The 26912-nt window shown below is 37.2% G+C and overlaps 1 protein-coding gene across 1 annotated transcript in view; it reads left to right on the top strand.

The window, feature by feature from the left end:
• LOC107741931 (uncharacterized) overlaps positions 1-26912 on the top strand; it is a 69096-nt gene that overhangs the window by 39341 nt on the left and 2843 nt on the right. Inside the window, exons 41-67 of the mRNA XM_016554750.1 lie at positions 279-567; positions 1625-1739; positions 1824-2153; positions 3114-3183; positions 3275-3409; positions 3540-3695; positions 4611-4794; positions 4911-5129; positions 5845-6041; positions 6445-6602; positions 7391-7627; positions 8540-8687; positions 8880-9126; positions 10072-10161; positions 10838-10937; positions 11776-11903; positions 12634-12721; positions 13224-13329; positions 14621-14675; positions 17942-18119; positions 18477-18669; positions 19614-19920; positions 20622-20826; positions 21814-21923; positions 22056-22206; positions 25616-25750; positions 26103-26206. Of these exons, the coding sequence (XP_016410236.1) occupies positions 279-567; positions 1625-1739; positions 1824-2153; positions 3114-3183; positions 3275-3409; positions 3540-3695; positions 4611-4794; positions 4911-5129; positions 5845-6041; positions 6445-6602; positions 7391-7627; positions 8540-8687; positions 8880-9126; positions 10072-10161; positions 10838-10937; positions 11776-11903; positions 12634-12721; positions 13224-13329; positions 14621-14675; positions 17942-18119; positions 18477-18669; positions 19614-19920; positions 20622-20826; positions 21814-21923; positions 22056-22206; positions 25616-25750; positions 26103-26206 (4435 nt within the window). The remainder of the gene's footprint in view (positions 1-278; positions 568-1624; positions 1740-1823; positions 2154-3113; positions 3184-3274; positions 3410-3539; positions 3696-4610; positions 4795-4910; positions 5130-5844; positions 6042-6444; positions 6603-7390; positions 7628-8539; positions 8688-8879; positions 9127-10071; positions 10162-10837; positions 10938-11775; positions 11904-12633; positions 12722-13223; positions 13330-14620; positions 14676-17941; positions 18120-18476; positions 18670-19613; positions 19921-20621; positions 20827-21813; positions 21924-22055; positions 22207-25615; positions 25751-26102; positions 26207-26912) is intronic.

The raw sequence follows: 26912 nt of genomic DNA, 5'->3' as shown, positions 1-26912 counted from the left end.
CACACACACACACACACACACACACACACACTTACTTTCTCATCAGGAGATACCTCTTCAACTGACTATTCCACTCATGCGTTTGGTGATTCTCTCGGTTGAGGACACCACAGGCACTGAAGAGCCATCGGGCTGTAAAGCCTGTAATTCAATGCAATTCGATTCAATTCCATTGGGATATAGATTTCCACTGTTATCGAGGAGCAGCAGGCCTTTGAGGTTACTATGACAACAGATCACTTCCCTTTTATACACATGAGCTCTGCTCATCTTCACAGGCATTATTTTCAAACTTCCTGAGGAGACCTCCAGCAGCCTGCCCCCGAACATCGACTACACCATCCGAATGAACATCGAGAATGTCATGCGCACAGACCGCGTACGGAATCCCTTCTGGGTGAAAGATGCCTTCATGTCATCAACGAAGACCCAGCGGTACAACCGAGGCTTCGTGTACCTGCAGGAGAGCATCGAGAGAGCCATCATTGAAATGCAGACGGGTAAAGCCATAGATGGGCCCGCGGTCCAGATGCAGGCATTCCCTTATCCCTGCTACTACAAGGATGAGTGAGTGTCTCACAAGCACAAACCCTACATACACACTGAGCGTCTCATATGAAGACTGAGATGGTCATGCAAGAGGTGGCATCTGAACAAATAATCAACAGTTCACACCAACACTGAACATCTACTCCGTTTTGTTCACTAGAAATAACTCTAGTAGGATGGATGTCTAGTATTTCATAAAAATACTAGATTTGCATTTGTTTAATAAAACAGCACTGCTTGCAAGGCAGCAAAGCAATTTTGTAAGCTTAGGTTTGGCTTTGGTTCCATGTAGATGAAGTGCTGGATCATGGCACTGAATTTTCCGTTGGCTGTGTATGAGAATCAACATAAATTACATCATAATTACTTTGCATATTTTATTTTTATTTTTTTGCAATGTAAAGGTGGCATTAGATGTTTTAGATTGAGGCTTTAGATAGAAGCCAGTGTTGTTATTTTTTTTTTTTAAAGAGAAAATTATTTTAACTAATTTTTGGTCTTTTAAATACAGCTGAAATAAAATATAAATATGAGGTGAAAACTTAAGTTAAAATAAATAATATCTAAAAATGAGAAATCTTGCCTTTGCACGTTAAAGTATAAAATTACTAATACTAAAACTATAATAGATATAAATTAAAGCTAAATAGAAATAATAAATAACACAACTAACACAAAAATGAAAATGGCAAAATCAAATTAAATTAAATTAACAATTAAAATAAAAAGAGAAAATATAATAAAAAATCTAAATAATAAATCCTATAGCACTATATTCATAATACTAAAATAACACTAATAGATGCTAGAATGAGAAGATGGATGCAATATATTGACAAGCTTTTTCCAAAGAAAATGGATTGCAAACCAAATTAACGTCTGAATTACAGTAGTTGCAGAAGATCAATACTGTGGGTCATCAATTTAGACTTTTAATTTACAACGTTAATCAAACAAGTACTTGACATAAGTTAGTCAGTTCATCGCTTCCTCTTCAACATTTGAAGTTATATAGAGTGATATGCATAACAAATGTGCCCTCCACCTACTAATCTCAAATCTTTCTACCCCCCAGGTATCTCAACAGCATCGCTTTTGCCTTCCCAATGGCTCTCATGATTTCCTGGGTGCTGTTTGTCGCCCACTTTGTGAAAAAACTCGTCCACGAGAGAGAACTGCGACTTCATGAGGTATGGAACCAAAGCATATTTTTTCTTTAGTCTTTTCCCACCAACTTTAATTAGCTTTCTAAAGTCTTTTCATTCTTCCCACAGTACATGAAAATGATGGGGGTCAATCCCGTCAGCCACTTCTTTGCCTGGTTAATTGAAAGTGCTGTGTTCCTGCTGACGACCGTCATCATCCTCACCATCATTTTGAAAGCTGGCGGCATCCTTCCTCACAGCAATGGCTTCGTGCTCTTCCTCTACCTTTGCGACTATGGCTTCAGTGTCCTTGCAATCAGCTTCCTGGTCAGCTCCTTCTTCGATAAGACCAACATCGCCGGGCTGAGCGGCAGCCTTATCTATGTCATCTGTTTCTTCCCCTTCATCGTGCTGATCCACTTGGAGGACAATCTTTCTTTCAGTGTGAAGAGTGCTCTGGTCTGTACTGCATTTAAATCAGTTTGCAATTTAACATCATTGCCAAAAAATGACATTCAGTTCGACGTTATAACTTTTATTCTATTCTTTGTGATTTCTAAAACACTGTTCTGTCATGGTGGGGACCTGTTTGCATTTTATATTTTTTATTTAGACATTATTTAGTATGTCTATTACTGCAGGAACCAAATATTCTCACACACGCACAAAAGTCCCAAGAACAGCATGCTTTCTCAGTAAATGCAGGAAGAAATTCTTTACGGATAATTTATTTATAAACCAAAGCCAGGCGGGACATTTAACAAAAGTCATTTGCATTCTTTGTATGGTGAAATTTAATTATCATAGCAGCTCCACAAGTGAAATATCACCCATAAATGTGAATCTGCATCATTCGTAGAAATGTTAATGCGAACACCAGCAGAGGACTAATGTGCAGGCCGTGGCAGCGGCAAAAACATCTTTACATGTAATATGTCCATGACGAGTGGGGTTATAAAGTTGTTTTGTTGAATTATTGCAGACTTGCATATCCATGTTGGCATTTTCTTTGTTTTGATCTGTTTTTGTGCAAATGAGGCTGTTGCAGGAATTTACCTCAAGTCAGTATTGTTATAGCCATATGGATATATATTTGACTGTAGTTTTATCCAAAAAAAACATTAAGTACACATTGTTTTGTTAAAAATAAATTCTTAAATGCATTATGGTTTTAACGTCAGTTTATTCATGAATAAAGGAAGAGTTCACACCAAAAAATATCAATTATTTATTCACCATGTCATTCCAAACCAGTTTGACTTACTTATAACAACTCACCTTTTGTAAGAAAGTAATGTAAGTGACATGATGGTGAGTAAATGATGACAGAATTCGATTTTGGGTGAACTAGTCTTTTAAATGTTTTAATCGATTGACAGCTGTAGTATAAATCTCACAGTGTTTGTTTTTGGTCCACAGAGTCTCTTTTCTCCGACATGCTTCAGTTACGCCAGCCAGTATATTTCCCGCTATGAAAAACAGGAAGAAGGTATGCCGACACAAACCCCTCAGACTGTCTTTAATTAGTGTTTTTTTGGGATAATTACATTGACTGAATGCATTGTGTACTTACACCTCAGGCATCCAGTGGAGCAACATGTATATCTCTCCTCTGGCTGGTGACACTTCCTCCTTCGGTTGGCTCTGCTGGCTGCTCCTCATTGACTCAGTAGTATATTTTATCATTGGGATTTACATCCGCATGGTCTTCCCAGGTATGTGTATGAGTTACTCAGTTGAGAAACTCATCAAATTTTGTTTGTGTGGTTAGGTAAAAATAACCAATATTCATTTTTAGTAGCGGAGGTATAATCTTATTGATAAATCTGTTTTTCTCATAATCAGGAAAGTATGGCATTGGTGTTCCGTGGTACTTCCCAGTGACTCGGTCCTTCTGGACAGATATGTTCAGCTGCTGTAGCAGAATGCCAAAGAAAATAGGCAGAGGGCTGCTCTTTACTAACATGATGCACGAACAAAACAACACTGACAAGAGCAAAGGTGCATTATTACACAGTACTTTGAAATACTTGATTCTGATTGGCCTGTAGCAGCATTGAGCAGTAAAGTACTTTTGCCTGAGTGCATATCTGTATGTTCGAAAACATACAGTATTGGTGCTATTTTCATGTTTCTCATATCACTTTTTTAATACCAATCAAGTTAGAGTAACGAATTGGTGCAACAATTACAGACTGAAGTAGAAACAGAGGAAGACATTTTATATTGTAGCTAACTATTACATTACAGTAGAAAACAAATACTGTAAAAATACAGTAAAAACAGTAATATTGTGAAACATTACAATTTGAAATACTTGTTTTCTATTTTAATATATTTTAAAATGTAATATATTCATGTGATGACATCTGAATTTTTCAAATTTGCTGATTTGTTAATCAAGAAACATTTCTTCTTACTATCAATGTTAAAACAGGTTATAATACAATACAATACAATACAATACAATACAATACAATACAATACAATACAATACAATACAAAACAATACAATACAATAAAATACAATGTAATATAATATAATATAATATAATCATATTTTTTGTGGAAACTGTGATACCTTTTCATTTTAGGATTCTCCTTGAATAGAAGGTTCAAAAGAACAGGATTTGTTTGAAAAATATTTTTGTAACTTTAAATGTCGTTACTGTCTCTTTTGATCAATGTAATGTCCCTTTATGAATAAAAGTATTATTTTCTTTCAACTTTTTGATATTACTGATCAAACTTTTGAGCATCTGAGAGATTTGCTTCAGATCTATTTGCTCAAATATACTTGCACACTCTACCTTCTTTGAAGGTGACACAGATTGTAATTGTAGGATAAATTTTAATCCTTTCAATTTCTGTGTGATATTTTAACATCTTTGCTTCTCTTTATCTATGTCCCTGTAGGTAAAAGTAGCTTGGCGGGTAATGGAGAAGAAGACCTCTCAGGATTGCCTGTTGGAGTCTCACTTTATGGCCTGACAAAGACCTACGGCAACCGGCATGCTGTAGACAATCTGAACCTTTCTTTCTATGAGGGACATGTCACCTCTCTGCTGGGTCACAATGGAGCTGGAAAAACCACCACTATGTAAGAGCATAACAGCATATTGCATCTTCAAAAAAAAAAATAAAAACGCTATTGGTTTTAATAAGCATAAAAACGATTTTTTTTTTTATTTGAAAAAATGTATTTTCTTGTTTCAGGTCACTTCTGACAGGGTTGTTTGCACCCACCAGTGGCACCATTGAGGTGTATGGGATGGATATGCAGACGTCTATAGATGATGTGCGTAAGGAGATGGGCGTGTGCATGCAGTATGATGTCCTGTTTGACCACCTTACCACAAAGGAACACCTGCTGCTATACGCTCAGATCAAAGCTCCCCACTGGACCAAACAGGAAGTGAACGAACAAGTGCGAAGGTAAGTTTCAGTACTCGTCTTATAGTATGTTTTTATGTCGTTCTGTAACACTCCCTTAGAGAAATTAACTTTTTACAGAAGCTATATGTTATCTTAACTCATATTACATGTAGGTTTCCAATGTGCCCTTAATGGTGTTGGGGAAGCTACTTTAAACTACTTAAAACTACTTTACTTTAAAACTGAAGCTTCCCATAATAGAACCTACTCATAATTTAAAGTAGTTCAGCTGCTAAGTCAAACTACATTGACGCTCTTTAAAGGGATAGTTCACCCAAAAATGAAAATGTTGTCATCATTTACTCACCCTCATGCCGTTCCAAACTTGTATGAGTTTCTTTCTTATGTTGAAGAATGATGGTAATCAAACAGATGATGGTCCCCATTGACTTCCATAGTATTTCTTTTCCTACTATGGAAGTCAATGGTGACTAACAACTGTTTGGTTCTTCAAAATTCTTCAGAATATCTTCTTTTGTGTTCAACATAAGAAAGAAACTTATATAGGTTTGGAACGACATGAGGGTAATGATCTGGCTTAGAGGTTATTGAATGGCTTGGTAGAAGTTTGTTGGTTCAAACCCCACAATGGATGATCCATGAACACACTGTGCCCTTGAGCAAGGTGTATTGGCTCAGATCACTGTAGATACTGGAAGAGCATCAGCTAAATGAGAAATTTGCATTAAGATGGTCCCTCTTTTTCCTGTCTTAGAATCCTAATGGAAACAGACATGCACGCCCACCGCCACAAGCGTGTCGGCACCCTGTCAGGAGGTATGAAGAGGAAGCTATCCATCTCCATTGCCTTCATTGGAGGCTCACGGCTGGTGGTGCTAGATGAGCCGACCACCGGGGTGGATCCCTGTTCCCGACGCAGCATCTGGGACATTGTCCTTCAACACAAGCAAGGTGAAATCCCCTTGCAATTCAGACCAGGCTGAAAATAATTCCCTGGCTTGTACCTGTAGCAAACTCCCCAAAGGACTTTGTTCTTATCGGGTATCCGACACTTGGTTGAGAATTTAATTAGGCTTGAATGGATTTCCTCAAGGTGCGTGCAGTCAAATCCAGACAGGGAAAAATCCAGACGCAGATGTAGTAACGACTGATTGTTATCCGTCATGCTCCCTCTGATGTTTAATTATCTTCCGTGGAGACAGTTAGCGAATTTATCTCGATCAAGGATTTAAGACCGTAAAAGAGGGTCATGTCAGATTCTCCTGTGTTATCGTTGTGCATCAGCTCTGTCTGCCTGTATCAGTGGATCTTTGATTTGACATGCCTCTGTATTTGGTTTTGTTTAACTGTCCAGAGCATACCATCATTCTTTCCACCCATCACCTGGATGAGGCTGAAGTTCTCAGTGACCGCATCGCCTTCCTGGAGCGCGGAGGCCTCAAATGCTGTGGTTCGCCCTTCTACCTCAAAGACAAGCTGGCTAAGGGCTACAACCTCACCCTCACAAAGAAGGTACATGTGTGTCAGTGTGTCAGTTACTCCAACTGAGTTCTTACTTGAGTTCAACCCTCATAAAAACTGCCATGGTAGTACTGGAGTACAGTACAATGGTATAAGATTAATATCAAGATACACTGATATACACAAGCATTCAAACATTTGGGGTTGGTAAGATAGAGTAAAAAATAGAGTAAAATGTAATACTATGAAATATATATATTTTTCCATTCAAATACTTTTTTTCCATTTAAACACATTTTTAAATGTAATTTATTACTGTGATAGGAAAGCTGAATTTTCAGCAGCCATCACTTCAGTCTCCAGTCACATGATCCTTCAGAAATCATTCTAAAGCTGATTTGCTGCTCAAGAAAAATTTCTTATAATTATCGATGTTGAAAACGGCTGTGGTGCTTTATTTATATTTCTATATTTTATCTATATTTCTGATACCAACTTTGATCCACTTTTTTTCAGTATTATTTGATGAATATAGCTTTCAAAAGAGCAGCATTTATTTGAAATAGAAGTCTTTTATAGCATTATAAATGTCTTGACTGTCACTTTTGATCATTTTAAACCATCTTTTGCTGATTAACAGTATTAATTTCTTTAAAAAAAAAAAAAACTTACCTACCCTAAATTTTTGGTCATTATTGTATATATTCAATGGCATATAATGATTATTGTATTCATATACCTTGATATTACTGTGGTAATATGTGTCATTGTGGTGTTCCAGAATTTATATTTTATAATTTGTCTTATTATCAACATGCATTTCTTTGTTTTTGGTTCAGGTTCAGACTCCTGATTCAAACGAAAAGTTTAACATTGAAGAAATCAGGGCTTTCATTCAATCCTACCTGCCTGACGCTCGGCAGAAGGAGGGAGATGTGGGCGATTTGGTCTACGCCCTCCCACCGTACACCCCCCAAAATGCAGCTGTGTACCACTCTCTGCTCACCGGTCTGGATCAGAATCTGGACAAGCTTCAGCTGGGCTGCTATGGCATTTCCGACACCACCCTGGAAGAGGTAATTATCAGATGAAGACCCAGCTGCAGGACTGGATTATGGACTCGGCCAGTTCCGCTGGTCTTCAGACTGCCTGCCCAGCGACCTTTAAAGCCTCAGGCAGTGCAGCCCAAGACTGCCAAAGGAAGCTGAACCATACTAGGTTCCCTGGGATTCTTGGCTCATTTTGTGCAAGCCCCACAGTTTGATTCACTCCAAAATCAGATTCTAAGTAGGGCTGGGAGATATTTTATTATTGAAATGCTATTTGTGTAGGCTACTTATTTCAGTAATCTAATGCAGGGTTTCAGTCAGTCATTTTTTTTTAATATTCTCTCAGAATTTTTGTCCAACTTGTGTGTCTGCCTGTTCACACCAAGAACAATTACTATAAAGATTATCGCTATTGCTACAGTTATTGTCCTTGGTGTAAAAAGGCTTTAAATTATGAAAAAAAATTTTTTTTTTGACCTTTGCCTTTAAAGATGAATTTGCATGCTTCAGTATTCCCAAATCACAAATTGCCACCAGTATTTATACATTTTACACTGAGAAAAAAATGCTGTAGGGTTTACAATCTTCATTTGGAAATTCCTAGTAAATTTGTAATAATTGGCAAGTAACACATTGAATATAACATGAGATTTTGAAGTTGAAAACTTTATTTACACAAAAAATATAATTTTATTTAAACAATATATATATTTTTAAACAATGTACAAATACTTACATTTCAATCAAAGTGCATATTATTTATGAAGGATTGGGGATTTTAGAACATGTCAAGTAAAATATGGTTAACATATGAAGTAAAAAAAGCGGGGCGGGGAGGGATGTTAAGAACCACTGCAATAATGTTATCCTAACAAAACCATAGGAAAACATGATACAACCCTGTCCAGGTGCACTCATAAAGATGCTGTGTTTTCTCAGGTGTTCCTGCAGTTGACTCGAGACGACTTGGAGCCTAAAGAAAGGGAAACCTGGTCTGTATCAGAGTCTGTGATAGCGAATGACATGTTTGCCTCAAGAGACAGCATTCCTGACGATCTCAACAGCACGTACCTTGGAGAGAAAGCCAGTAAGTGGGCTGTTAGGACTAGTTTAGATTCTTGCAGCAGTTTGTGGAATATTAGTTCTATGACCTGTACTTCCCCAATTACCCCTTGAAAGCTTTGAACTTTGAAAGCTCATCTTTAGAATTTGGCTGGATTGAAGAGATATTATGATTTCCTCTGTCTCATGTGGCACACTCTCTTCTTCTCTCTTATAGGCCTCACTGGGACCTCAGCCATGCGTGGGTTTGCTTTGACTGCACAGCGGGTGATGGCCATGTTGCTGAAACGTGTGCACCACTCCAGGAGGGACTGGAAGGGGCTGTTCTCCCAGGTGTTGTTGCCTGTACTCTTTGTAATTGCTGCCATGGGCCTGGGCTCCATCAAGAGTGATCTTCAGCACTTTCCTAAGATTGTGCTCTCTCCTGCTCTGTACCACGTTGATGAACAGTATAGCTTCTTCAGGTTAGACTCACTTTTTTCTGTAACTTGCCTGTGATTCAAAAAAATTAGGAAATATGGGTACTGCTGAAATACAGACATTTTAATTTGTTTTAACAATCTATTCATTTACATCTTTGCATTTTGCAGACACTTTTATCCAAAGTGACTTACATTGCATTCACAGTATACATTTCATCACTCCATACATTCTCTGGAAATCAAACCCATGACCTTGTTTGTTTCATATTTTGATGATCTACTTAAAAGAAGGTTGATAATGTTGTTACCACTTAATGCATTGTCATCTGGTCATTATTGAAAATATACCAACAATTATTTTATTTTATATTTAATTAAATTTAATTAAATTTAATTAAATTTAATTTAATTTTGCCTAAAAGGTTGATTTTTATAAATGCAAGAAGTAAAATACAGTAAACTGTCGCATCCGGCAGATTATCAGGCAATTTTTCTTTAGAGTTTTTTTATTACTAAATGAACACAAGGAAATAATTACATGTGATCATTTTTATTTATGCAAAATACACAATAAACAGCAGTATTTACCTCCATATACTTAATATTTTACTACAGCTTTTCAAAGCATATAAAATGCCTCACCATGACTTGCATGAACATTTTTGAGTGATGATGCTAACTAATTGTTCATTGAATGATACAAAAAACAGATTCAAAATAACTGATTATCTGCAATATTTTGAATTCCTTGCTGTCAATGAGGTTTATTACAGAGATGCTTTTAAAATACCTCTTATTATTACGGGTCACTGGCACAAACCTAGCTAATTGCCACATTTTGCTGATGCAACTAATGGCCAAAGAAAAGCACATAGAACCATTGCAATATTTCTAATGTTGTTTATTTTTTGTCACCATCAAAGTAATATCAAATACAGTGTAATTTCACCCAGTCTTAATCATTGCCATTGCATGTTCTCTCCACAGCAATCAGAATCCCACCGCCAACAGTCTTTTAGATTCCATGATGTCCTATCCAGGCATTGACCACTTCTGCATGAGAGACCCCACAAATTCGTAAGTAATCATCCATATGTCTTAGTGACCCAGCACTCTGAGCTCAGTAATCAGACTGCAGGCCGCTCTAAGCCATGAGTGATTACATATCACAGCATCAGCCCTCCTAGGCACTGCAAATGGCTTTCATTTTTGCCGGCTATGATTTCAGCCCCTCTGATCTTCGCAGGTTTGCTCCTAAGCTCTGGTCGCCGTCTCTTTTGCTGAGCCCTGGGACTCTGATACACTGTCTGCTTGTATCAGTGGGTCTTCTTGTGCTCCTGGTCCATTTCATCACACTAATGTGCCACTTTTAGTTTTCTATCACTGTTTTTTATCATGCTATTTTCCCATCTCGGCTCATCTTACTTTTTTTCCTCATTACTCTGTAACTCGCTCACAAACACTCCCTTGCTTTCTTGTTCACTGTTTTTCTATTTCTCTCTTTCACCCACACATCTGAAAGCTCTGCCTTTTGTAATTCCACTGTAAGAGCTTATAATAATGCTCCTGTATATGGGCGTAAATCTCACAGAAGAACCTCTCTGCACATATTTTTGTGAGATTCACTCAGGCATCATTTGCATTTCTCATGCATTTCCTGTTTATAGGATCGATTTTTCACTGATACCTTCCAAATAATCATCACACTGTTCCTGCACGTAGAATATTGTATTTAACATTTATTTTTTTACAGGGTTTGCAAAGAGAGACCTACTGCAGGAAGTGAGACCTGGATCTCCAGAGGCAACAGCTCTGCTACATTTACCACCTGCAAGTGTAGCAACCAAGTGCAGGTGGGTCAAACAGAGCATAACCATCATAACAACATTATCACATATCCTCAACGATGAGCATCTCTCAGCATTTAAATATTGATAAAGATCATTAGTGTTTTGATAGCGTGAAGGAGATTGTTCATCACAGCAGGGTTGCGCGCCCTTCAGAATTGATTTCAGAATGCCTTTTAAATTCAATTCCTGACTTTGAGGCAACAACGAGGCAACGAACACAGTGCAGAATGAAAATTCTAATTTGAGCTAGTAGAAACATGGAATGTTTAATAATTATAAATCATATGGTATATAAATCATATAATGAAAATAATGTAATGTAAAAATTATGATTTTTCAGTATAAAGTACACATAAACAGTATCATGAACAAAACATATGTTATTTACTTAAACAATATATTTTATTAATAATTTATGTTTGAAAGGCCACCTATTAAACATATGTAATTTGAGTTATGACTTAAAAAACGCTTTCATGGATATGTTGTAGTTCTTCATGAAATTAATCAGTGTTTTTTTTAAGGTATTCAGTTTAGTTTAACCTATTTCAGAGAATTTAACTTAATTTAGGAAAATATGTCAACTGAGGAAAAAGAATTACATATTATAAATAGGTAAATAGGCCTAATTAGTCAAGTTAATGATGTAATAAATAATGTTTTGTCACCAAATTTGTGTTGATGTTGTGCCTGTTCTTCTTCCTGTCATTGCAATTCAGCTTCCTGTGGGGCGTGGCCAATTCTACCCTTGGCAGGGATCAAATTGTTAGATTTAGAGTTTTTCCCAATTCTCTATCATGGTTTCTGTTCAGAATATCACTCACTTTTCTCTCCCTTTCAGTCATGTCCTGCATCCGATCACGAACCACCTCACAAAAGAAATCCATCATCCCAGATTGTTTACAACCTGACAGGCATCAACATAGAGGACTACCTGCTGGCCACTGCCAATGACTTCATCAGAAACAGGTTTATCACACATAGCACTTCACAGCATTAAACAAATTTCATAAGATATTTCCTTTATGTCACAAGTTCAAAATATGGCGAGGTGGAATATTAAGGAATTTATGAACCGCTGGTAGGCTGATTAATAATTAAAGAGGAAGCACTTCGGTTTATCCCGTCTTTACCGTGGCATTTCCGACCAGCTGACATTTTCCATCCTAGTCAAATGGCACACAGCACTGGGGTGTGCTGCTGGCATGAAAATACTTTATTACACCTAAAATAGTAAGGCTAGCATTTATTATTCATACATTGCTCTTCCAAAAAAATGTAATATAATACACAGCCCTGCCTCTGTGTGGTGGTGAAAATATTAATAAAAAAGGCAAATCACAGCTCTTGTAATAAATTGAGTGGAAATTCAACAAAGGCATAAAACCATTAATTAACAGTATATCAAGGAAAATGTCTTTAGTGTCTGAAAACACTAAATTTATTGTTAAATAAATTGAGAATTAATGTGTACAGAATGTAGGAAAGAACATAAATTTGCATGCGCAATCCAATTATTAAAAAAAAAATTTTTTAATCCTATAAACCATGAAGTTTAAAACCTACACAAATGTATAAATGCCATCAAAAAAATAAATTAAAAAAAAGGTTCCAGTAAATGTGTACAACAAGTGAACAAAATGTTACACCAGCCAGGAATTATGAGCCCTACCGTAAGTTGTTTTGTGCTTTGTTTCAGATATGGAGGCTGGGACTTGGGAAAACCTCTTCCCATTGATCTTAAGATGGACATGTTAGATGTGCCAGCGAACAGAACCCTTAGTAAGGTAATTTGGATGAATGATATTACATTGCCCCAATGGCAAAGTGGCTCATTGTCCCAACGTAGCAGTTTATGTAGACACTAACAGGCTATGTTCCAAAACCAAGTAAGCTGCCATGTAGGCAGCATTTTAGTGCATCAAAATCACCCTCCTGATGTGAAAGCTGTTCCAAAATGTAGGCAGTATAATTATGTTGCCCTCTAAGATGCTTTTTTTGGCAAACTTTTAAGGCAATATTGCATGCATTCTTTGTGAAAAATGCAATGTGGAAAAAACCCCCCATTAAAGATGGCAAATGAAGCAGGAGAAAGAGTTCATTCAGTACCAAAAAATTGTTGAGTCTAAGTACAAATGCACTAGTTTACCAAATATTATTACCAAGCTGTGTATTTTTAAGCCTTTTAGAATACTAAGTTGTTAGTTTTCATATATTTTGGAACAGAGCATTTACAAGGTGATTACTAAGAAATATTTGTGCATTGTATTAATATTTGTGTTCTCACAGGTTTGGTATAATCCAGAAGGTCACCACACCATGCCTGCCTACCTCAACAGCCTTAACAACTTTATTCTGAGATCCAATCTGCCACTTGAGAAACGACAACAATATGGTTTGTTAAATCTCTCCTCTAAAACTGTGTAGTTTTGTAGATTTTATAAATCTATATTTTGTAGATTCTAGAACCTATAAAACTTCACGTACACTGCCATTCAAAAGTTTGGAGTCAGTAATGTAATTTTTTGAAATAAATAATATATATAAAAAAAGATCCATTAAATTGATATTGATATAAAGTATTAAATATATTTAATATTTATAATGTAAAAAAAGAATATGTTTCAAATAAATGCTGTTCTTTTGAACTTTCTAGTCATCAAAGAATCCAGGAAATAAAAATATGAAAAAATGTATTGGGGTTTCCACAAATATATTATGCACCACATCTGTTTTCAGCACTGATAGTAAGGAGAAGTGTTTTTGAGCACCAAATCAGCATCTTGGAATTATTTCTGAAGGATCATGTGACTGAAGACTGGAGTAATGGCTTCTAAAAATTCAGCTTTCACTTTACAGGAATAAATTACATTTTAAAATATATTTTAATTTGTAATAATATTTTAAAATATTACTGTTTTTACTTTATTCTTGATCAAATAAATGCAGCCTCGGTGGGCATAAAAGACTGCTTTCAAAAACATTTAAAAAATCTTACCAACCCCAAACTTTTGAATAATAGGGTATATCTAATATTTTTCACGTTGCGTAACAGATGAAATGTGTTAGGTTAGCTTGAGTTAATGTGCACTTAGACTTGCATATCTAAAGTTTTGACTTGCTGTGTAAGGTCTAATCCACTTAGCAGCTTATTCTGAGCAAGAGCCGCCCACTTAGACAGGAGGAGACCTTCTAACTGACTGCAAAGAACACAGCTAGGTTCTTCTTGTCTTCACGTATCAATAATTACTGAGTTTATCTAAAATATGCTTTTTTGCAATACTCTAAAATATAATCCTTGCTTCTGAGACTGAATGTGAATGTAATTCCACTACCCTTAGACAGAGGGCAGTGTGTCTTTTCTGTCTCGCACCATGAGGCAGAGCGGGCTGAATGCTAATTAGAGGTGCTGAGAACTGAAATGAAGGAATAGAGCTGGTCTTATTTCAACACTGCCAGACAGGCCCAGTGGCTGAGATTCACTGTCCGCCTCCAGGCAAGATTAATGCAATCCCACCAGTCAATAATGGAAAGGGGGGATGCATTCATTCAAATGTAGCCGGTGAAGTCATTCAGGGCAAAACAGAGCATAAATTCAGAAAAGGTTCATGGGAGGAGCAGATCGCCGGTCATGTGTTTGCCGGGCAAGTGTATATTTTCTCATGTGCTAAAATCTCTCTTTACAGCCATCTCTATATCCAGCCACCCTTATCCTGGCCAAGTGCAAGACGAGGATGTCATGTAAGCGCACACACACATAACCATGCATGCTCGCACGATAGCTAAAACAGATAAAGTACTCTGTGGGACCAAATACAGACTGAGTGTATTAATACGGCCGGTACAAAATCACAGACCCAGTGGTGGGGAAAAGAATGCAATCAGCCAAATGATGGGCTTTAGATAAGATATGTAAACATTGCTCTGACATTTTCATTCTAGTGGAGCACATGAACTAATGTAATTTGACTCCTGTATTTACTCCTCTTTGATTTTCTTCCTGAGCTTGGCTTATTGATTACTAACCCAATATAATGTGTGTTTACTCTGAAGGTGGTTCGGAGGTTAATTGATTCAGTGTCGCCACCCAAACATGCTTGTATTTTGAACACTGTGGGCAATTTCAACCGTGCCTAAATTTGAAAGACACGCTCTGTAAAATGAGCGCAATTGTTTCATTCTCGCAGCTGGGATGAGTCTGGCTTGACGCCTGCTACTTAGGCCTGAGAAAGGCATTTCTTGAGAGGGGAGACAACATGCAGAGAAGGCAAGAAAAGGAAAAAGAATAGGTTGGCTACTCAAGAAAGCCTCTGTGAGTAGCTGAAAAGAGCAGACTTATATCAAAAGCAAAGACCCTTTAAGGCAAGTCAAGCACTTGGTGGCCATGTTGGTAACCGCCTCAGGCAGCTGTTTCAAGTACAAATAGAGTGCTGCAGGAATGAGTCCTGAAACCCAGAATCGAGTTCGCATTTTGAAACTTCCAGTGTTAAATGGCTGAAATAAGGTCTGAGGTTAACCCAAGCTCAAAATATTTTCACATTTTATTCTACAACATGTATACATCAGTAAAACCCCACTCATGATTTTTTAAGCTTATATGTGTCTTCAAAAATGCAGTTGCTAACAAGTGGCTAGATGAGACTACAGAGATTGTTGGGGACATTAATCGTCCTTATGCAGAACAGGAACTCATCTACTCGCTATAGTCCACTTTTACTGGCTTGTTGTATTTTTACTCATGCTCTCGCAAACTCTCAAACCTCCTCCCAACTTGTAGATTTTGAATAAAGATTTGTTGGAAACTTAGTGCTGGCGACAATGAAGACATGTAACCATTTACTTCTACCAATTGTGTTTAGGCTTCAAAATTTATAGAAGTTGTGTTCATTTGTGAAGATGATACTAATGAACCAAACGTGTAAGAATCATAAACTTTTGTTGGTCACAGAGCTTATTTTCTGCACTAATCCAAAAGCCTTTGGAAGCCAATTGGCTTTTTTTCAAGGGAACCTTTCTTCAAAATTACGTCATCCCTGCAGCACTCTATTGAATCTACTTCAAAATCTTAAAAGATTATGTTTCAGTTACATATTTTAATGAGTGATTGCTAACCTTGTCTCATAGCTGATGAAATCTGATTGTTTGATGGTAGCCATATTTTTGAATTATACATTTGTTGTTATAGGAAGGAAGGACCAAATTGATCTCAAGCGCGTTTTTCTCAGGCACTCTTTACTTAAACTGCATCTGACAGAAGTGTCAGCAGCTTTCATGCACGTCTTTTAAAAAAAGTCTTGCATCAGAAAAACATTAAGAATTATGTTTTTTGTTGTTGATGTCGTTTCTTTGGCTGTACACTCCACGACCCACTCAGAATGGTCTCACGACCCACCAGTTGAGAAACACTGGTCTAGAAAAGTCTGAAGCTGAAGACAACCAGTACGATCTAGTTAGTTTCTTATCCTTTGACTTCATTGATCCACCAACTGAGCCCTTCTTATCTGAATATAAAGTGATCTTCTCTTTTTCGTTCAGGCTCAACTCTCTGTGGTATAGGTCTTCTGTCTTTCCCTGAGATCAGTTCGTTCTTATTTGTCCTCCATTCTCAGTATTTTTTTTGGAGGCACAGTTGTTGAGAGCAGAGATGGGATGCAGAGGGGGTAGTAGTAGCCCTTTATTGTCACTGGTCAGTACCAGCGAAATTAGCCATCCACCTGTCCATACATACAATATGACAAGGGGGTAGACAGGACAGGAGGACAGGGAATTTAGGAAGAAATACAGCATAACATGAGGGAGGGGAGGAGATAAAAAAAACAGACCCCAGACTATGCTCCTATGGGGAGCACAGTGTGGGAACAGGAAAAAAAACACCTCAGCAACATAGGCACATCAATACAGCGTGAGACACACGACTTGCAACAGGGTAGGGGGAGAGGGGGGTGGAGGTAACCCAGCACAGGCAAGCAGCCATCCGGTCCTGCAGCCATTCTCGGCGCTGATCGCAGACCCGCTTAAGTGTAGCATTAAAGGCAAAAGCTCAGCTGGTGTCTGGTAGAAGGAGAAGTGTCCTGCTGAGACTGAACTCTTGATCGTCTCTGACTCTGTCTTACACAATTCTAACAGATAGAGAGATCTTAATTCTTACAGCTTTCATCTTTTCTCCTCACTGTGTCTGATGCCGTTGTAAATGCATCGAGCTTGACTGAAGAACAGTGTTAAGCTCATGTGAGAGACTGTAGGACATATGAAGTGCAGTTTGTATTGTAAGGTTAAGACAGCATGACGTGCATTTAAATTGTCTCTCACTGCACTTGACCACTGCCGCAGAATATCTTCTGCTCTGCTGGTGTGGGTATAAAGGTACAGATATGTACCTAGTTACTTTATTATTACACATTTCAGGTCTTAATGTGAACAATTTTTTGGTGCATATAATAAATGTAAACTAGTAAGACTACTGTTTAAATGTTTAGGGTCAGTAAGATTTTTTTTTTTTGAAAGAAATTAATACTTTTATTGAGTATAGACACCTTAAATTGATAAAAAGTGACAGAAAAGATTATTTCCAATAAATTGTTCTTTTGAACTTTCTATTCATCAATTAATCCTGTATTAAAATGTGTTATAGTTTTCACAAAAATATTACACAACACAAAGGTTTTCAACATTGGTCTGAGGTTAACAGAAGCTCAAAAAAAAAAAATATATATATATTAAAACAGAGAAGAGTTAATAGTAATAATAATAATGATAATAATTCACAATATTGCTGTTTTCATTGTATTTTTGGTCAAATACATGCAACCTTTGTGAGCATAAAAGACTTCTTTCAACAAATGTATGTATATATAAAATATACAAACTATACAAAATTCACCAATGTATAATTTATTTATTTATTTTTCTAGTATATACAAGTGGATACACAAGGTCAGATGCTCTCAACTCACATGTCTTCAAGTCCATGTCTTTAAGATTGAGATCTTTCTTTTTGTCTCCTCAAGGGTGGGCGGTTTGGTCAGCATCCTGGTTGCTCTCTGTGTTCTCACTGGCTACTCCATCATGACGGCCAGCTTTGTCATCTATGAGGTTCAGGAACATCACACAGGCTCCAAGAGACTTCAGCAGATCTCTGGCATCAGCGAACCTTTCTACTGGATCATCAACTTCTTCTTTGATATGGTACTTCAGTATTAGTTGATAGATTTCAGCCTTTGAGATCAGTTGCATTGATCTGTAAAAAATCCAAAAACCATGAACAAGAAATTACAACCTACACTACATGAAATACAGGTTCAATTGGAATAACAATAACCATTATATAATTAATTGAATATTAGTAATATCCAAAACAGTATAGCACATCAACGCCATGGTTTTGATTACCAGGGAAGGTAAGAACTAATACCTTGAATGCAATGCAAGTTGCTTTGGATAAAAGCATCTGCCAAATGCATAAATGTAAATGAACAAAAGTGTTTAATATGCATATTGCATAAGACTGTTTGTATTTACGAGGTCTTTTCTATGTCATTGCAGGCTCTTTACATAGTTCCCGTGGTCCTCTCGGTGGCGATGATAGCAGCGTTCCAGCTCCCAGCATTCACTGACAGGCAGAACCTCGGCGCGGTCACACTTCTGCTGGTGCTATTTGGGTCAGCATACATTAGAGTCCCTTTACCACCAGAGATTTTCCTGTCACAAGACAGACGTCTCATTAGAACGTCTTCGAGCTGACAGGTCCTCAAGGCACTAGAGCTTCATGAATGTATTATTCAGCAAATGCTACATGTCGCAGCATTGGCAAAAGAGGAAGTTTTAGTTAATGTGTCGTCTTTCAGGTAAACACCGGGCTCTCTGCTAGAAAGAGGAGAGCTGCTCGAAGCTTTCCTGCAAGGCCTGGGCTCTAAAGAAGCGATTTCACCCACTCCGTCACCCAGTTAATTGCATTGTGGAGAGCAGTGAGGCCACTCACAGTCAGTCTTTAGGCTTCAGAGCTCCAGGCTGCTTGGGAGGCCCTTCATTGTGTGAAGTCAGCAGTCTGGCCCACATTCATCTGCCTGTGAGCTCACCGGCACTCGGCCCATAAATAACCACACATCACAGCGATCCCACCACTTTCCCTTCAACCTGCTTAATTGCTTTTGTTTAGCTGAGCGGTGTGGACTTTCCAGCACTAACAATACACGCACAAAGGCCAGGGAACGTGCACATATACACACACACACACGGTACCCCCTCGGTTTAAACACATCCTCTTCCTTGACCCCGTATATATATATATACTGTATATATATATATATATACTGTATATATAAAGTTGGTGTCAGTTAGTGTATATTACAAAAAAGTTAGTGTCACATGATCCTTCAGAAATCATGCTGATTTTCACTGGAAGAAAAATGTCTTATTATCTATGTTGAAAACATAAATTTTTTCATCATTCACTTTGATGAATATAAAGTTCACAAGAACAGCATTTATTTTTAAATATAAATATTTAGCAACTGATTTGACTGTCAATTTGATCAATTTAATGCATCCTTGCTGAATAATAAATAAATAAAATTTTAAAAAATCTTACTGATCCCAAACCTTTATAATATAATATAATATAATATAATATAATATAATACATTTTCACCAGGGAAATAAGATGATTTAAATAGACCTGAGTAGCTTTGCACATCGTTCTTCCTTCTCTAACTTGCTTTCACTGTCTATTTCAGAGCATCCAGAATGTGTACCATACCATGAGCAACATATTCCTAGTCTTCCCTCAGTTCAGCTTTGGCAATGGGTTGATGGAGTTGGCACGGGTTGACATGCAGGTGCAGATCCTGAGCGCTTTCGGAGTGGACGCCTACAAGAACCCCTTCAGCATGGATGTTCTGGGCTGGATGTACATCTCCATGTTCCTGCAGGGTTTCATCTGCTTCACGCTTCGCCTGCTACTTAACAAGACGCTCCTTCGCAAAGTCAGGTATACCTGAGGCTCTGGCAATATGGATTCAAACTGGCTGGCACAGAACTACTTTTTGAAATTTTACTTTGTAGTGCAGTATACAATTTTTGTACACATATACACACACCCACACGGTACCCCCTCGGTTTAAACACATCCTCTTCCTTGACCCCGCCACCCCAATCACCAAGAGTAATGAATAAAAAAGCAGATCATTCTGTGGAGCTGAAGAGGAGAGAGAATGCTTCACGAAGAGGAAATAGATGAACTCATTTATCTTCTGGCCTCTTAGCTCAACTGTGGAATATATTCTCTCTTTCTTTGCTAAACTCAAAGCAGAAGTCTTACTATGGCTCTTTTGTCTTCCTCCATGTTGTAATTCTTCTCTTTAGATGTTTCTTTGAAGCTTGCCACTTACCACATTGATTTCATGGTTTCTTTTCAGCTTCTCCACCTTCCCTTGGATGTATCTTCTGTCTGCGGTATTCAAGGATACAGAGATGGCCTTTTGGATGTACATCTCCATGTTCCTGCAGGGTTTCATCTGCTTCACGCTTCGCCTGCTACTTAACAAGACGCTCCTTCGCAAAGTCAGGTATACCTGAGGCTCTGGCAATATGGATTCAAACTGGCTGGCACAGAACTACTTTTTGAAATTTTACTTTGTAGTGCAGTATACAATTTTTACATTTGTTATGCATTTGTGTATTTCTTCGTAGATGGTTAGTCTGCTGGAAGAAGAACGTTGTTCAGAGCTATAGCCCCAATGAAGATGAAGATGTGGTGGCTGAACGTCTGCGTGTGGACTGTGGCGATGCGAATGCCGATATTCTGCAGGTTAACCATCTGACTAAGGTGTATCAAAACCTGAACAAGAGGGTACAGGCGGTGAAGAGGCTGTCTGTGGGCATCCCAGCTGGCGAGGTCTGTGCTATTTTCATATTAATATTTATTATGAGAGCGTTTACATGCACAAGAAAATTCCAGTATTAAAATAAACATAAATTGGTTTATAATATATATTACCTTTTCAAAAGTTTGGGATAAGCAAGAAAATAATTTAATACTTTTATTCAGCAGGGATGCATTGAATTGTTTAAAAGTGACTGTAAGGACATTTATAATGTTATAAAAGATTTTGATTTAAAATAAATGCTGTTCTTTTGAACTTTTTATTCATCAACAAATCCTGAAAAAAATGTATCATGATTTCCACAAAAATATTAAGCAGCAAAAACTGTTTTTATAAGTACCATTATTAATAGCTGAGCACTAAGTATGATGTATAATAACTGGGCACCAATTGATCATGTGACACTGAAGACTGGAGTTATGGCTATTGAAAACTGCATTGCCATCACAGGAATAAATGACATTTTAAAATATATCAAAATATTAAACATTTAGACTTTAACGTTGTAATAGTATTTTTACTGTATTTTTGATCAAATAAATACAACCTTAGTGAGCATAAGAGACTTCTTTAAAAAAAAAAACTTTTTCTCGGTAGTGTTTCCAATTGTCAACATAATAATAATGATTTTGTGCAATGAGAATTGACTGGATTGTGAAAAGTTGGTGTTCCATATTAATATTAGGATTTATAATACTCAAAAAATGTGTACTAAGAAAGTACTTTCGGTAAATTCAAACATTAAACGAAATGACCAAATCAATAATAATTTAACCACAATGTGTTATTTATCTGAAATTGTGCATGTAGATGTGGTCACAGAGGGGAAATGCAGCTATATTCCCAGAAAGTCTTGTTCAAGGCACTTGGCGTATGCTGTGCTTCATTATATTTCCGTTCTGAATGGTTTTTCATAGAAGATTTATTGAGCTCTTAAGAATAATCGATGACAGCAAAACATTCAATGTAAATGAATGGAAGGTCAATATCTTCCTTAGTGCTTTGGATTGCTGGGAGTCAATGGTGCAGGAAAGACCACTACCTTCAAGATGCTGACAGGAGACATTAGCCCAACTGATGGCTCGGCCAAGATTCGTGACATTGACGGGTACCTTTAAAAACTTGATCGTTACTTTTACTGTTGCTCACCATTTTTTTCTAATGCACTCAGACTCTTTTACTGGACATTTGTGTTTGGTTTCATTGCATGTTCATAAATCTCCCTGGCCTGTGTCCTCAGGAGAATGGTTGACATCATAGACTGCAGGAGAGAGGGCATAAACATTGGTTACTGCCCCCAGGTGGACGCACTGGATGACCTCCTGACTGGAGAAGAACATCTCTATTTTTATGCCCGCATCAGGGGCATCTCCAAGAGGGAGACTGACCGGGTAAGGTCACAGCTATATCAATGTCTGTTTCGTTCTGGCCAAGGCCAGTTTCTTATCAAAGTGACCTAGAAAAGTGCATGTTTTCTGTTGTGATGATACCTCTGTGTATGGTTGTCAAAAATGTACTTAAATTTCAGTATTTGATACTAGTCAAAGTGCCTGTTTCAAGAACTCAGAAGTTTGGGGTCAGTAAGATCTTATTTTGAAAGAAATGAACACTTTTATTCAGCAAGGATACAGTTAAATTGATCAAACGTGATCAGTGCATTTATGGTGTTACAAAAGATTTCTATAGCAAATAAATGCTTTTCTTTTGAACTTTCTATTTATCGACAAATCCTGAAAAATGTATCATGATTTCCACAAAAATATTAATCAGCACATCTGTTTTCAACATTGATAATAATAATAAATGTTTCCTCAGCACTAAATCAGCATGTTAGAATGACTTCTGAAGGATCATGTGACACTAAAGGCTGAACTAACTGGCTGCTAAAAATTCACATTTGCGATCAATTAATTACATTTTAAAATATATTAAAATAGAAAACAGATATTTTAAATTGCAATAATATTTAAAAGCATCACTGTATTTACAGTATTTTTGATCAAATAAATGCAGCCATGGTGAGCATAAGACACTTTGTTCAAAAATGTCTTACCGACTCCAAACTTGAACAGTAGTATGCTGTGTATATATATAAGCAAATTCAATTTAAAGTAAAAGTCATATATGCACAAGTTTAAAGGCAGTCAGCTGTCAGTTAGTAAGCACTTGCTAAGAACTTGCTGAGTCAGTACTTTGCCGATAATACAGAGAGACGGACATCATTACATTTTGGCATCAATTCGATTTGGAAATTCTGGTACTTTTGACATCCCTTATTATGTGCAACTACATTAAATGTATGCTGCTAATAGAGTTTGATGATTTGAAATGAGAGGCAAGAGATGAGGTGAAACAGACAGCTATCTGTTAAATCATGTCACAACCCACTGACATCCTTTAACATTTTAAGAGAGATTTTGCATCTGTTTTTCGTCAAGTGGTACTCTAGCCTGATAACGTCTTTCCACACACGTAAAAATGTCAGGAAATGGAGGTTTAACAAGTCATTTTGAAAGGACCAGCATATATTTAGTTTGAGATGCTGCTGTTGCCACCAGGCTTTTTAACTCTTAACTAACTTCACCGGTTTTTCATCGACCAGCCCGGAAATCCCTGCTGGACTTCTCAGTAAGATACGAATAGATCTTAGTTTACTATAGTCCGAATATTGCATTTGACAGGAAATGGTTGGCTCTCCTCCACATTGATTAATGAGGAAGCTAATTAATCTTGCATTCTCTCAGGATTATTGGTAAAAGGCACTTCTGTAAAACTTGCCTTTGGCTGCAGATGTGAACTCTTGATCAGTTTTCCTAAAGATTGAAACACTGGTCTGAGGGAATATTGCTTGCATAAAGAGTTGCAATGTCATATTAGCAACTTATTATGAATATTAATTTCAAGTTGGAATAGCGTTTCTTATTAAACGAAACATTTTTTTGAATGTGTTCAATTTTGGCTATGTGTAACAGTGAATCATAGCTTGATTGCTTTTATAAAGCAGCAGCAATGTCAATATGAGAAAAGACACCAAGGTTCAATAAATAGGTAAATGTGTGGAATAAATGAGCTTCTAAATCAAATTATAGAGTCAAAGACATCCATTTTTGAAATGCAGAACCGGCTGTGCTGTTCTCAACAGCTAAATCACTGAAGATACACAGGAGAACTGTTTAGAAGATAAATCACATTGGTTTATGTCTATTTTCTTTGTATTGCATCCGTACAATATTTCGATCAAGAAGCTCCATTATGAACAGAGACTGTGACACACATTTATGAGTTTATTAGCACATGGCTCAAACACGCACATACCTCTCTGTCAAGCTCTAACTTAATTCAGGGTTGTCTCTGCTGGTACTTGGCTAGCCTGCAGAAAAAGAATCTCAAATAATGCATATAATCTTTTACAGTCTTAGAACCTTCTCAAAGGTGAGTCATCCACAGAAATTGTGTAAAGGCTGTCCCTTTGTGGATAAAAGTCCAAATTAAGATCCTTTCTATGAAGCTTGCCGCCTACAGTATTTGATTACATTAGTTACATTTTTATAAATTCATTCTTTACTCAACCTCATGTTTTAAAACTACAGCATATGACTTTCATTCTGTCAAGGAAATGCTTTGAAGAATGTTCACACTGCTTTTGTTTATACAGTGAAAGTGGATGGTGACCAAGGGCAAGAGTTTTTAGGAAATAATTTGTTCTGTTTCTCACATAAAGCTATCGACTGGCTTCAGAAGACTTTAAGAATATTAATAGTAGTATCATCATATTTGACTACTTTTGTGCTGCTTTTTTCCCCTTCTGGAGCTTGACAGTCTCTGGTCACCATCCACTTTCATTGTAAGAGAGCTGCTTGAACATACTACAAAAGTTGTTCTTTTGCTTTATGTTAATAGAAAGAAAGTCATACAGGTTTGAAATGACATAAAGATTAGTGAATTATAGCAGAATATCCATGTTTGGCTGAACTAACACATTAAATCTTTATGTAAAGTTAATATAAAGTGCAACTTTGTCGAAAATGAAGTAAAACCGGCACCCTGTAATGATGATGTTGTATAAAAAGGGCAGGGAAGGAATTGACTTAACAATCTATGAATATCATCAGTCATCTTTTGGCTACCAAGGCTTTGTGTAAAAGCTGCTGAAACTTTGAAATGGCTTTTGCGGTTTGGCCCATTAACTTGGATTAGAGGATTTAGAGGAAACGGCTGGTAAATTTTGATGTCCTGAGGGAAGTGTGCAGTACAATGCCGACCCAAAAGGATGATCTGTAGGTGCATATAATCCGTTACACAGAGAGTTCTTTATGGTTTCTTGCAGGTTTATGAGAAGCTATTTAAATTCATAGAATGTCTACTTGGATCCTTTGATGTATGAATCCAATTAGTTAAATGAATGCAGAAACCATGACGTGCTCTGTGTGGGGTCAAATGTCAACAGGCATTTAATCAAAACATTATTCAAAGTGACTCATTATGATGTCAAGACCACACAGTTAATGTGTTAGAACAACTTGTTAAGCCTTTTTGGGGACAATTATTGCTTTGTTAATCAAAAATAAATTGCAGGGAAATTATGACTGAACTATAAGTGTGGAATGTGCTTTAAAATAAGGCAGCTTCCTTTGGGGGGGGGGTGAATACAATTGTGATTTTTCTGAATAAAAATAGCAATTTACAATGGCTTGGCTTGCTGTGCTTGTTTATAATAATAATAATAATAATAATAGTAATTAGAAAATGTAAAGATCAAATGATCTGCTTTCTCATTACCATGCCGCCTTTTCTTTCCAGGTTGTGAACTATCTGTTGAAAAAGTTGGAGCTGAATTACCACAGACACAACACAAGTGAGAGCTACAGTTGCGGAACACGCCGGAAGCTGTCGACAGCCTTGGCCCTGATCGGAAACCCTCAGATCCTTCTCCTGGTGAGCAAAACATGCATATTATCCTACCAAGCTGAGACTAGTTACTGTTTAGTAAATCATACAGCTACACTATAAATCACTGTATTGCATGTTGTCTTGAGTGTTTGCTCAGAGGGGTTTGAATGGGTAAAATGTTGCACACTTGTTACAAACACTTCTGAAATGCGTTGGTGTGCTGTTTGGCCAAAGTCTCATAGCATAACAGTTATTCTGACTTAAAATTTTGGCTCGGTGCATTGCACGATTGCATTTACCTGGAGAGTGTGTGGGTTTTGCATTAGGTTTTTGTTCTGTAAGCGCAGAGAAACATCCCACGTGTTTCTTACTGTACATGTCTCCTCTAACCTCTCAGGATGAACCCAGCTCTGGAATGGACCCGCGTTCCAAACGTCACCTTTGGAAGATCATCTCTGAGCAAGTGATGGGCAAATGTGCTGTGGTCCTGACATCACACAGGTAATGATCGCTCCTGACTCACGCTGCATCGGCTCCTCCAAACAAATAGGTGGTAGTAATGACGCATTAAGGCAAAACTCTCTTAGACCAGGGGTTTTCAAGCTTTTTGATACTAAGAACGTACAAATATGAAGGACATCTTTGTAAATTATAAAGGCAGCTAAATATTTTCATGTACTGTATACAGACCCATTTGCACTGAGAAAAATATTAAGCATAATTTTATTAAGACAGTAACTGGCCTTTATATTGTCATTGTACTAAGGAACAGTGGTGTATTGTAACGAAGTAATAATACTTCGTTACAGTACTTAAGTATTTTTTGGGAGTATCTGTACTTTACTTGAGTTTTTATATTTCAGCCAACTTTTACTTTTACTCCACTACATTTCCTAAATAAATATATCCGATACATTTCCCTGAAGCATATTCGTTACTTACTACAAATTAGTCAGAAGTCAGAAGAACACGGACTGCAGGAAAGCAGGTTTTGACGAATCAATGGTTTGGTGTTTGCAAGTTAGACTCATAAAAAACACCTTTGCTCATGTGCAAACAAGTGCGCGCACAACGGCGGATGATTCATTTTCCACTCAAGTCGAGTCTGGGGTGTGCGATATAGCATTGTCTGCGATAATATGGTAAGTGTTGTTGTAATGATGTGCGATCTGACATTATCAATTAGGCTATATCATCAGATCACACA

Source organism: Sinocyclocheilus rhinocerous, unplaced genomic scaffold (assembly GCF_001515625.1).
Source record: "Sinocyclocheilus rhinocerous isolate Xijiao unplaced genomic scaffold, SAMN03320098_v1.1 scaffold226, whole genome shotgun sequence".
Classification (NCBI taxonomy): Eukaryota; Metazoa; Chordata; class Actinopteri; order Cypriniformes; family Cyprinidae; genus Sinocyclocheilus; species Sinocyclocheilus rhinocerous.
The sequence above is the reverse complement of the archived record's forward strand: the minus strand, read 5'-3'. Positions and strand labels throughout refer to the sequence as shown.